This window comes from Anguilla anguilla, chromosome 15 (assembly GCF_013347855.1).
Source record: "Anguilla anguilla isolate fAngAng1 chromosome 15, fAngAng1.pri, whole genome shotgun sequence".
In the NCBI taxonomy this organism is placed as follows: domain Eukaryota; kingdom Metazoa; phylum Chordata; class Actinopteri; order Anguilliformes; family Anguillidae; genus Anguilla; species Anguilla anguilla.
In genome coordinates this window covers 36,564,051-36,576,522 of record NC_049215.1, presented here as the reverse complement: position 1 = coordinate 36,576,522, position 12,472 = coordinate 36,564,051, and the positions used below count along the sequence as shown (strand labels likewise).

General features: G+C 52.1%; 1 protein-coding gene across 1 annotated transcript in view; it reads left to right on the top strand.

Moving 5' to 3' along the window:
• The window catches only part of vwa8 (von Willebrand factor A domain containing 8), a 62,886-nt gene extending 56,275 nt beyond the window's left edge, over nucleotides 1-6,611 (top strand). The window contains 4 exon segments of the mRNA XM_035393594.1: nucleotides 778-936; nucleotides 4,211-4,309; nucleotides 4,558-4,796; nucleotides 5,569-6,611. Coding sequence (XP_035249485.1) covers nucleotides 778-936; nucleotides 4,211-4,309; nucleotides 4,558-4,796; nucleotides 5,569-5,677 — 606 coding nt within the window. The 3' untranslated portion in view covers nucleotides 5,678-6,611.
• Nucleotides 6,612-12,472: the final 5,861 nt, after the last annotated feature.

Sequence of the window (12,472 nt, the reverse complement as noted above, 5' to 3'; positions counted from 1 at the left end):
GGCCTCTGCCCTGCAGCCCCGGGTGCATACCATAGATGCTGCAGGAACACAGTCCGCTCGCTGCAAAGGCCCCTGGGCCAGTTTCCACTGGGGGGCGGGGGGAGGGAGGGGGGACATGCACTGTGGGACGCGTTTATGAATATGCCTTGTGTGGACCTTAGGGTCAAACACTTTCCCTGGGGGATTATTTTCAAACTCTCTTTAGCTCAAAAGTCAGTTCACTTGGCTGTTAGGTAAACGATTCATCTTTCTTTTTTTTCAAAGCCTCACTTTGCAGAATTGCATAATAGTTGTTCACTCAGTTATATGTTTACAATGAAGATCCCCCACTGTCAAGAACCTGTCCTGTAGTGCTCATGACCTCGTTTTGTGTGTGCGTGTGTGTGTGCCACATTCAGCTGGGGTTTCCTGTTGTTCTCATGAACTGGTGTGTGTGTGTGTGTGTGTGTGTTTGGCTGGGGTGTCCTGTAGTGCTCATGACCTCGTTATGTGTGTGTGTGTGTGTGTGTTTGGCTGGGGTGTCCTGTAGCGCTCGTGACCTCGTTATGTGTGTGTGTGTGTGTGTGTGTGTGTGTGTTTGGCTGGGGTGTCCTGTAGTGCTCATGACCTCGTTATGTGTGTGTGTGTGTGTGTGTTTGGCTGGGGTGTCCTGTAGTGCTCATGACCTTGTTATGTGTGTGTGTGTGTGTGTGTTTGGCTGGGGTGTCCTGTAGTGCTCATGACCTTGTTATGTGTGTGTGTGTGTGTGTGTGTGTGTGTGTGTTTGGCCGAGGGCAGCTGGGCACTCCGCAGCAGAAGCCCAAGCGGCTGAGGCTGCTGGTGGACGTTTCGGGGAGCATGTATCGCTTCAACGGGGTGGACGGGCGCCTGGAGCGCTCCATGGAGGCCGTGTGCATGGTGATGGAGGCGCTGGAGAACTACGAGCACAAGTTCAAGGTGAGCCCCACAGGTGCTGCAGCCCATGCTCAGGTACTATAGTATAACATGACTCTGGTTTATCTGCTTTTTATCGCAGGTAAGATATGGCCCCGCTTCCAAATCTTAAATTGACCTGTATTTGCTGGAAAAATAAAATAAGGTTTTATCGCAGGTACTAGCATATCTTATATAAGGTAAAGAGAAAATGTACCAAAGTCATATTACCGAGTGCTTCACGTCCCTTTTCATTAGCAACTGTGATTTTATGAAATAGGTTCATTCCAAATGGCTATTTACTCCTTTAAAATGTGTTAAAAATTGTAAAACTGTTTTTCTGTGAAAACTGGTAATTTTTTAGAATGTTAAATCTGGGTGAAAAATGAATTTACTCTTTTTTAGAAATCATGCATATTTATGAGTGAAAAATGAAAGGTTTAATACAAGAATGCTGGGTCATATGGATAAACTGGTCCCAGGTCAGTTTGAGTGTAGGGTGGGGACACAGGGAGCAGGTGAGCAGTTGAACTGAAGGCTTCTCCCTCTGTCACAGAATAGAGAAAAAACAGAGTACTTGTTTCTTCTGCCGTCATGGCAACGGAGCGCGTCCACTAATATTACTTCCCCAAAACAGAGAGGCTTCAGATCCCCCCAGTCTGGGAGCCCCACCCAAACGAACAGCCGCATCCTCTGAGTGTTTAGGAAGGTTGCCGTGGAGACATCTGGACTCCGTCCTGCTAACTTCCCCCTCACAGCCGCTGTCCTGCTAACTCCCGCCCCTCTGCTCTCCACGCTGTCCTCATTAGTCTGGACGCCTCGTTTGAGCAGACTCCTCACACTGAGCTCACATGGAGCCTGTTTCCCTGGGACCTGCAGATGTGCTGCTCCTTACTGGAGCCAGATCAGCTGTACTGAGAGAGAGAGACAGAGAGAGAGAGAAACAGAGAGGGAGGGTAGGGGGAGAGAGCAGAGAGAGAGGCATCTGTTGCTTTGAATATCTTTGTGTCTTTGAACCCACACTGAATCACTGAGTCTCTCTCTCTCTCTCTCTCTCTCTCACACACACTCACACACACACACACACACACACACACGCTTTGGCAGTCACTGTGCCTGGCAGATCAGATATCATCTCTCTTTTCTTGTTCTAACCCATGACATGCTGCGTAGACACAGATCTGATATCAGGTAGACACCTGTGCGGTCCAATAAGACAGGTGTTCTCATACTCAGGTGAGTTTGTGACGCTAGATTAGTGAATGTGGATTTCCTCCCTTGAGTGACTGGTCAGACCACAGCGTTAAACGGGGTGATGTGAATCACACAGACGCTCAGCCTGTGTCCAGTGTGTCTCCAGGGCCCAGTAGATGCTCATGGTCTCCAGGGCCCAGGAGATGCTCATGGTCTCCAGGGCCCAGTAGATGCTCATGGTCTCCAGGGCCCAGTAGATGCTCATGGTCTCCAGGGCCCAGGAGATGCTCATGGTCTCCAGGGCCCAGTAGATGCTCATGGTCTCCAGGGCCCAGTAGATGCTCATGGTCTCCAGGGCCCAGTAGATGCTCATGGTCTCCAGGGCCCAGTAGATGCTCATGGTCTCCAGGGCTCAGTAGATGCTCATGGTCTCCAGGGCTCAGTAGATGCTCATGGTCTCCAGGGCCCAGTAGATGCTCATGGTCTCCAGGGCCCAGTAGATGCTCATGGTCTCCAGGGCCCAGTAGATGCTCATGGTCTCCAGGGCTCAGTAGATGCTCATGGTCTCCAGGGCCCAGTAGATGCTCATGGTCTCCAGGGCTCAGTAGATGCTCATGGTCTCCAGGGCCCAGTAGATGCTCATGGTCTCCAGGGCCCAGTAGATGCTCATGGTCTCCAGGGCCCAGGAGATGCTCATGGTCTCCAGGGCCCAGTCGATGCTCACGGGGGCAGATTCATGCAGTGCTCAGATCACTCTTTGTACAGCCTCACACACACCATGCGTGTGTTCATCCTCTCTTCAGGTCGCTGGGTTTATTGTGCTCAGTGTTGCATGTGTACAGCACACTCCCGCAGGCAGAACGGACGTGCTGTGCATCTGTGCTGAGCCCCTGACTGAGCGGGGAGGGCTTCACACTTCACTCTTACATAAGAGAACCAGACGGCACTTTCACACGCCACTGAACTGCTGGTGCTGAGCAGCTGGGGCGGGGTGTTTATATCAGAGATCAGCTGGGAGGGGGTGTTTATATCAGAGATCAGCTGGGAGGGGGTGTTTATATCAGAGATCAGCTGGGAGGGGGTGTTTATATCAGAGATCAGCTGGGAGGGGGTGTTTATATCAGAGATCAGCTGGGAGGGGGTGATTTAGCTCCTGATTTAGCTTCGCTGAGAGAGCCTCACTCTGGCCCGATTTAGCTTCGCTGTGATAGCCTCACTCTGGCCTGATTGGCCGCAGAATCGGCACATTGTCCTGGGAGCTTTAGCAGCTCGCTGTAATCATGATCTCAGATGAGCCCGTTATGCAAGCTTTAGTGCCTCAAAGGGAACGGGACAGCCTGTGAATCTGTGCTCGTTTAGGGCCTGAGCTCCTCAGCCCAGCCGAGACAATATAGCCTGCTCCTCCTGTAGCTGTCAGTGCTGTAGCCTGCTCCTCCTGTAGCTGTCTGTGCTGTAGCCTGCTCCTCCTGTAGCTGACTGTGCTGTAGCCTGCTCCTCCTGTAGCTGTCTGTGCTGTACTGTCCTCTTTCTGTAGCTGTCTGCGCTGTACTATCCTCTTTCTGTAGCTGTAGCTGTCAGGGGTGCAGTCTGTTCCTCCTGTACTGTAGCTGTCTGTGCTGTACTGTCCTCTTTCTGTAGCTGTCAGTGCTGTAGCCTGCTCTTCCTGTAGCTGTAGCTGTCAGGGGTGCAGTCTGTTCCTCCTGTGCTGTAGCTGTCTGTGCTGTACTGTCCTCTTTCTGTAGCTGTAGCTGTCAGGGGTGCAGTCTGTTCCTCCTGTGCTGTAGCTGTCTGTGCTGTACTGTCCTCTTTCTGTAGCTGTCAGTGCTGTAGCCTGCTCTTCCTGTTGCTGTAGCTGGCAGTGGTGCAGTCTGTTCCTCCTGTGCTGTAGCTGTCAGTGCTGCAGTCTCTTCCTCCTGTGCTGTAGCCGTCAGTGGTGCAGTCTGTTCCTCCTGTGCTGTAGCTGTCAGTGGTGCAGTCTGTTCCTCCTGTGCTGTAGCTGTCAGTGGTGCAGTCTGTTCCTCCTGTGCTGTAGCTGTCTGTATGTTTGTCCCACAGTGGGGGGGGGTCTCTGTGTAACCCTGCTGCCTCTCTCTGATCTTCACAGTATGACATCACCGGTCACTCTGGAGACGGCTTCGACATCGAGCTCGTCCGGACCGACGGGGTCCCCAAAAACAACAAGCAGAGGCTGAAGGTGCTAAAGGTGAGTGGGACGGACCGGCCAGGGCGGGGTGGGGCAGGACGGGGGCGGGGCATAGGGCACTGCGGGGTGGGGGCTGGGGCCGAGGCTCGAACCCAGTGCCAGTAAACCAGCGGGCGTGGCCTGTCGCTGACACAACATGCACAAGATATCCGAGCAGGGTTTTACATGAGGGGGATTCTGTGTGTTTTTTTGAGCTGTGGGTGCACTGACAGCCCCCGTCCCGCCCCCGTCCCGCCCCCGTCCCGCAGACCATGCACGCCCATTCGCAGTTCTGCATGAGCGGGGACTACACGCTGGAGGGGACGGAGCACGCCATCCAGGTGCTGTCCCGCGAGGAAGCAGACGAGCACTTCGTCATCGTCCTGAGCGACGCCAACCTGGAGCGCTACGGAATCAGCCCGGACCGCTTCGCCCGCGCGCTCACCTGCAACGAGCAGGTCAACGCCTTCGCCATCTTCATCGGCTCGCTCGGCGACCAGGCCGAAAGGTGAGGGAGCGCGCCCTGTTTAAAAACGGGATTGAGGGACAGGTTCACGTCCTGGGACGAGCAGCAGGAGTACTGCGCCCTGTTTAAAAACGGGATTGAGGGACCGGTTCACGTCCTGGGACAGGCAGCAGGAGTACTGCGCCCTGTTTAAAAACGGGATTAAGGGACCGGTTCACCTCCTGGGACAGGCAGCAGGAGCAATGCGCCCTGTTTAAAAACAGGATTAAGGGACCGGTTCACGTCCTGGGACAGGCAGCAGGAGTACTGCGCCCTCCCGGCTTTACAGATCTGCTGAGAATCCCGTACCAAGGTCTCACTTCCCAGTACAGTCTGCTCAGTGAACCAGCACTGGCCTGGTTCTGGTTCTGGTTCTGTTTCCACTAGAGAAGCGCTTGGGACCCCTGCTGCGCAGGCCCCAGCCCACACTAAGGTGCAGTGCTCTGTGGATAAGTGGAGTCTGGTCTTTAATGGCCCCCTTGATTTAGGGACCTGCTCTTTTTGTGCGTGCGTGTCTGCCTGCTCTTCTTAAAGGAGCAGGTGACTGCAGTGAATGGGCCTTATGGAGCAGCAGTGTCTGCTGAACGCCCTGTTTATTGGCCCTTTACCCATAGTCCCTTGCATGAATGATGCGTATTGTTCACCCACTGATCTTTTTCCAGGAGGTGGGGGTCGGGGTGGGGCTGGGGGGGTCGTCTGGGAGCATTGACAGGGATGGGACCGTTTCCGTGGTAACACTTTGGAGGTTGTTTTTTTCTTCTCTCTTTGTTGCTAGGCTCCAGAAAACCTTGCCGGCTGGACGTTCTTTTGTCGCCATGGACACCAAGCAGATCCCACAAATCCTGCAGCAGATCTTCACTTCTACCATGCTGTCCAGTGCCTGAGCGGGCTTGACCAATCACACGCCGTCTCTGAAATCCAACGGAAACTTGTGATGTTTTGAACTGGAGTGGTTTAACTGACAATCCCTTAGCTTTGTGGGAGACTTTTCAAGCCACAGCGTGTATTTATTACTGGATTAAGCCGTTAGTTTGTTTTGACATTTCCCTCCCTTTAATGATCGCTCAATGTCCTGCTGGATGCCCCCCCCCCCCCCCCTCGTCCTGTCAGCCCAGTCAGTTCTCTGGGTCTGTTTTAGTGAGTCCCTCTCTGAGTTCTGCTCCGGGACAGTTTGTGTGTCCGTGTGAGTTCTGCTGAGAGGGAAGGACTGAGCGCGCTCATCAGATCAGAGGGCGGGATCTTCAGCTGTCACTCATCCGTGTTCAGAGCAGATCCACTACAGACAGTCTTCCACCCTCATGTGTGTCCACTGCACAGGTCCATTCCAGGAGGGGTCTGCTGGTTCTGCTGGTTTTGGTCCCAAACTGATGTCCTGGCTGAATATCAGCTGCGGGGTGCAGTGTGTCCTGCGCAGAACTGCGCAGTAAAACGGTTTCTCTGCGGATGCATGTGCAGTCTGCAGCTGTGACCCTCACACTCGTTACTGGGCTGATTACATAATGAGGTGTAGACGCAGGGTGTCCTGGTACAGACTGGCCTTCGCTGTGCACTCCTGCTATAATATCTTTATCAAATCAGTAGCATTACGTCACGTTTGGGCTCAGTCCTCAAGAAATGTAACTAATACTTTGAATGTATTATATGTTAGGAGATGTGCACTTTTATTAATGTTTTATTAACATTTTTATTCTGTGCATACTGTATAATTCATCTGTGGAAACTCAAGTCATCGCTTGCATGAATTGTCACAAGTGATCCGAATCATTGTTGCTAGGAGCAAAGTAAATTCCCATCTCTAATGAAGTAAACTTTCTCAGGCAAACGGGTTTGTGTTGTGTGTTTATGATGTGAGGTTGGCTGTGTTTAAGGTGTGAGGTCGGCAGTGTGTTTAAGGTGTGAGGTTGGCTGTGTGTTTAAGGTGTGAGGTTGGCTGGGTGTTTAAGGTGTGAGGTTGGTTGTGTGTTTAAGGTGTGAGGTTGGCTGTGTGTTTAAGGTGTGAGGTTGGCTGTGTTTAAGGTGTGAGGTCGGCTGTGTGTTTAAGGTGTGAGGTCGGTTGTGTGTTTAAGGTGTGAGGTTGGCTGTGTGTTTAAGGTGTGAGGTTGGTTGTGTGTTTAAGGTGTGAGGTCGGCTGTGTGTTTAAGGTGTGAGGTTGGTTGTGTGTTTAAGGTGTGAGGTTGGTTGTGTGTTTAAGGTGTGAGGTCAGCTGTGTGTTTAAGGTGTGAGGTTGGCTGTGTGTTTAAGGTGTGAGGTCGGCTGTGTGTTTAAGATGTGAGGTTGGTTGTGTTTATGGTGTGAGGTTGGTTGTGTGTAAGGTGTGAGGTTGGCTGGGTGTTTAAGGTGTGAGGTTGGCTGGGTGTTTAAGGTGTGAGGTTGGCTGTGTGTTTAAGGTGTGAGGTTGGCTGTGTGTTTAAGGTGTGAGGTTGGCTGTGTGTTTAAGGTGTGAGGTTGGCTGTGTGTTTAAGGTGTGAGGTTGGCTGTGTGTTTAAGATGTGAGGTTGGCTGTGTGTTTAAGGTGTGAGGTTGCCTGGGTGTTTGTGTGTTAATAGTTGGGCGGGACGGTTCAGAACATGGTGTAGTAAAACCCGGGCGTGGGACGTGGGTGGAGTCGGATTATCCAGTGTCCTCTGCGTCTCGTTGGAAGAACTTGCTTCTTCCTGCCAATCCCCATTGGAGGAGAACTGGGCCCAGGCCACACCCCCATCACCTGGCTGCAATCGTAAATTTTTTCCCCTGGAATCCTGAGCCAATGGGAAAGTTCTCGAGCGCATTTCCACACCCGAGCAGCACCAGAGTCTCTGCAGCTGGATCATTTATCCCACCGTGGCCCTCTAAGCGGACATAATGTGTTCTGGAAACGTGAGGGGAAGTGCTTTTTACTGGTCTTACGCTTTCCGCAGAGTGGCGGAGTTGTTCCTCGTGCAGTTAACAGCAGATCCTGTGAAGCCCTGTAAACACTCTGCTGTGCTCAGAGCCGCAGTGTGTTAGGGTTAAGGGCAGGGAGTGTTCAGCGTTCCTGTCGGAGGCGTAAAAGTCTTGGCAGCCGGAGCGCGGCAGACAGCCTCCATCTTTATTCCTGACTGCGGAATGTTTCGCTCCGCTTCGGTTCAGAGCGACCGCGAGCCGCTTCCTGTTCCCCCTGAGCTTCCTGTTCCCCCTGAGCTTCCTGTTCCCCCTGAGCTTCCTGTTCCCTCCGAGCTTCCTGTTCCCCAGAGCTTCCTGTTTCCCAGAGCTTCCCGTTCCCCCCGAGCTTCCTGTTCCCCTCAAGCTTCCTGTTCCCCAGAGCTTCCTGTTTCCCAGAGCTTCCTGTTCCCCCCGAGCTTCCTGTTCCCCTCAAGCTTCCTGTTCCCCCCGAGCTTCCTGTTCCCCCCGAGCTTCCTGTTCCCCTCAAGCTTCCTGTTCCCCCCGAGCTTCCTGTTCCCCTCAAGCTTCCTGTTCCCCCCGAGCTTCCTGTTCCCCTCAAGCTTCCTGTTCCCCCCGAGCTTCCTGCCCCCCCAAGCTTCCTGCCCTCCCTGAGCTTTCTGTTCTCCCCAAACTTCCTGCCCTCTGACCCTGGGCAGCGCTGAGGTGACTCACGGGGGGAGCGGGAGGCGAGGGGGTGGGGGGGTGGGGGTGTGTTGACCTGGGCATTCCCCACCTGACTGCACACGTCCCCCGCAGGACTGCTAGGGCCCCACCCCCCTCCGCCATCCCGCTGGGGAATCACAGAGCCCCGTCCCGGTCCGCCCAACGCCCCGTCCTGCGACACACAAGAGTGCTCTCACTCACCAACAGGGGGCAGCAGCACTGGAGGGTAACACTGAAGTCTGGATCCAATATCAAACGCTGCTGTTACTGGCACTCACTTTTTACTGAGAAAATACACTCTGCATGAGAGAGAGAAAGGCAGATGGAGAGAGAGAGAGACTGATGGAGAGGGTGAGAGAGAGAGAGAGAGAGAGATGGAGAGAGCCATAACTGTTTTGGGCAGAGAAGGAGAGAATATGGACGGAGCCAGCTCTTGTTTTGTGAGCGCCTCTGGGACGTTGTTGTGAAACGCGGAGCTGCTTTTGAGTGGCGCACGGCGCTGGCTTCTCTGAGGAGGAAGCATCGCGCTCTTTTTCCAGCGGGTTCACATTTTCCATGCGCTGTGGCTGGGCTGGACGGCCAGGGAACCCCCAAAACAGCTCTGGTATTTTTAACTGCCTCCAGGCGACCCCCCCCGTTGTGTTCTGGCGTGTGTAACTGTCTCTGGGCCCCCCCCTCCCAAAGCAGCTCTGGGGTGTGTAACTGTCTCTGGGGGGCCCCTGGGGTGATCCTGTTACTACCCTGGGGTGGCTGTCATCCTAATTACACAGCAGGGAGTGTGAGCGTTACTGCACAGTCCACTCTGAGGCCTGGGAGAGCCTGTTCACACCCTCCCCCCCCCCCTCTCCGCTCCCCTCCCCTCCTCTCCTCTCCCCCTCTCCCCTACTCTACCTCCTTCTCCCCCTCTCCCCTCCTCTCCTCTCCTCTCCCCCTCTCCCCTACTCTACCTCCTTCTCCCCCTCTCCCCTCCTCTCCTCTCCTCTCCTCTCCCCCCTCTTCGCTCCCCTCCTCTCCTCTCCTCTCTCTCGCTCTCCCCTACTCTACCTCCTTCTCCCCCTCTCCCCTCCTCTCCTCTCCTCTCCCCCCTCTTCGCTCCCCTCCTCTCCTCTCCTCTCTCTCGCTCTCCCCTACTCTACCTCCTTCTCCCCCCTCCTCTCTTCTCCCCCCTCTCTTCTCTTCTCCTCTCCCCTCCCCTCCCCTCTGCTTTCTTTCATCAGTTCCTCTCCTCGCGCTCACAGCATTGACCTCATCGCCGTGGAGATGTGTGTCACTCAGTGACATCACCGGGGTGGATAGAGGCCTCTTTCTGAAAGAAGCTCACCAGGACAAGCAAGCTGCATTCTAGCAGAAGCCAGATGAAATCTAATATTCCGCTGAAGATGTTTGTATTGAAGTTTCAGAAGCAGATGTTTATTGTAAGTTTATACATACGCTGAGTATTAAAGTACAACTCCAGTGGGATTAGCCGTACCAGGCCTGTTTGCTCAAGGCCTTGAGGGAAGGATTCTCCAGATGTGGCCTCTCCACTGTTGTGAAAGAAAGGATGAGGAGTGGTTCATGCACACTTGTGACACACACCTGGTTGTCTGTCTGTCTGTTTGTTTTGTCTGGTCAGTGATGACGCTGCAGCAGGAAGGATGTCTAGACATGGCTTCCCTGTGGGTCAGGGGTTAACTTGGGTTTAGGGCACTAATGCAGAATTCTTTGTCCTTTATAATAATAATCTTCATACTAATAATTTGTTTTAATGTTGTGTTCCACGTCTAGGATTACTCTCGCTCTTAACCCTTATTTACAGTTAAATGTAGAAGTATTGGGACAGTGACACAGTTTTTGTTGTTTTGGCTCTGTACTCCAGGACGCTGGATTTGAAGTAACACGGTGAATATGAGGTTAAAGTGCAGACTGTCAGCTGTAATTTGACGGTATTTACATCCATATCAGGTGATCTGTGTTCCAGCTCTTTTTATACACAGCCCCCCATGTGCCATGTACTGAGCCAAAACTACAAAAACTGTCACATTCCCACGATTTCTGTATGTACCTGTATGCGCTTGTCTTCTTGTTTTAAGTTCCTCTGTAAAAGAGAATATGCCAAATGGCAGTAATGCAATGTCATTTTATGTCATATTTTATACTGCCATATTTTATACTGGTTTCAGCAGCATGTAGTTGCTGCAGAGGAAGTGTGTGTGTGTTTGTGCACGCATGCGTGTGTGCATGCGTACGTACTTGCATGCCTGCATGTGCATGGAGGCAGAAGTGCGCTGCTGCATGGAGGCAGACGTGCGCTGCTGCATGCGGTTGAACGGCAGCAGTAGGAAATCGGCGGTTTGGAATTTTTGCGCTGCTGCGTGTGTCTGCTGAACCGCTGGCTCTCTGTGGGGGAAGCTGCTGAGTCTCTTTCCCGGTCTCAGGCTGCCCTGCTCACCAGACTGACTGATCTGAGTAATCATGCTGACGTGGGCTTTCATTTCACACCACGCCCTGATGACACGTCTCACTCACCTACAGAGATTTTTAGGCTGTAAAACTTTGACTGTTTATCCAGCCTCAGATGCAGCTCATGAGCACTTTGCTCCTTATTCTGAATAACATTAAACAAGAAATGCTTTACAATGCTTTTCAGTAGCTGCTGTGTTTCCTGCTCAGGATTGTCCCTAAAAATGTAAGACAATAAAATTGTTGCTAAATGGTTTCTCAACAGAACTTCTAGCTTGTTCTATTTATTTTCTTCTTTCTGTCTAAAAATATCCAGTAGTGCATGTTAAGTGTTCTTTAAATAATGTGAACTCAAAAATATATGTGTATATAAATACACTCTTTATTTTATGTTCCCTGTGCAAGGCTCCCAGCTGCTTGGCCACCTGTGAGGTCATCAAAGTGGGACGGCAGCCCGTCAGGTGTCTGGTGGAATGTGTCCATGCGGGCAGCACTGACTTCCTTGCAGTGGAGCGGTCTTTAGGAAGGCCACAGAGTTGGAGGTCAGAGGTCAAGGCTGTGGTCAGCCCTTGTAACTCTGGGATTTGAAGCTGTTGCATTGCTTTATGGGGTCATGCCTGAGGATGACCTCTTTGACCTGAGGATGACCCCTTTGACCTCAGCCGGTGTATTTGCGTCGGTGATGTTCAGGGGAAACGGAACGGTGGAGTTGCCCCCACCACCCCCCACCCCCCCGCTAGCACCATTCAGCAGTCAGCTGGTAGAACCACCCACCCCTCCCTCATTGGTACACTGACCTGGACTGGGGTTATGTGAGTATGTCTCTCACACGTAGGGAATACAGCCATAGTGCTAATGCACAGCCTGTAACCCCCCCCCCCCCCCCCCTTTCCCACAGCAGGGTTACACAGCCCATAAACCTGCGGTTTACACTGGCGGTTTAAACATTCATATTCAAGATAAAAATGAAAAGTAGTCATTTGTATAAGACAATCTTTTTAAATTGAACAAGACTCTTTGGTCTTTTTCTGAATTCAGTGAGTAGATCCAGGTTTGATGACTTGTGTTAAGGCCCTGATGAAGGAAAAAAACTGCATCGGAGAAAAGAGGGTGTGACCTCTCTCAGTTTTACTCTGAAGTCTCTGGGTCTGAACATCCAAGCAATGTGTGTATATACCGAACCACCATTTTACAGTATAAACCACAAAATGCCTTAATCAGTGCCATATAATTAGTGTTGCACAATGACTATTAGTCTTATAATGGCTTCTTAAGGATACTTTGTGTGTGTGTGTGTGTGTGTGTGTGTGTGTGTGTGTGTGTGTGTGTGTGTGTGTGTGTGTGTGTGTGTGTGTGTGTGTGTGTGTGTGTGTGTGTGTGTGTGTGTGTGTGTGTGTGTGTGTGTGTGTGTGTGTGTAATGAAAGGTCCCAGCCTCTGAAGGATGTTGAAGTTTTTGTGCATATTCCGTATGTCATTATCGTCTCCTTTACTGTGTTCAGCGCTGTTCTAGCTGTGAGTAAATTAGGAAATGAACTGGTTGTGTTTTGGTTGATGCAGGTCTAGGACTGGAGTCCGTTTGGATCACAGGTGCTCCTCGTCTGTGAGAGATCTGGACTCAGAACAGAGGTTTAAGAACGCACAAGGTGCTCCTCGTCTGTGAGAGATCTGGACT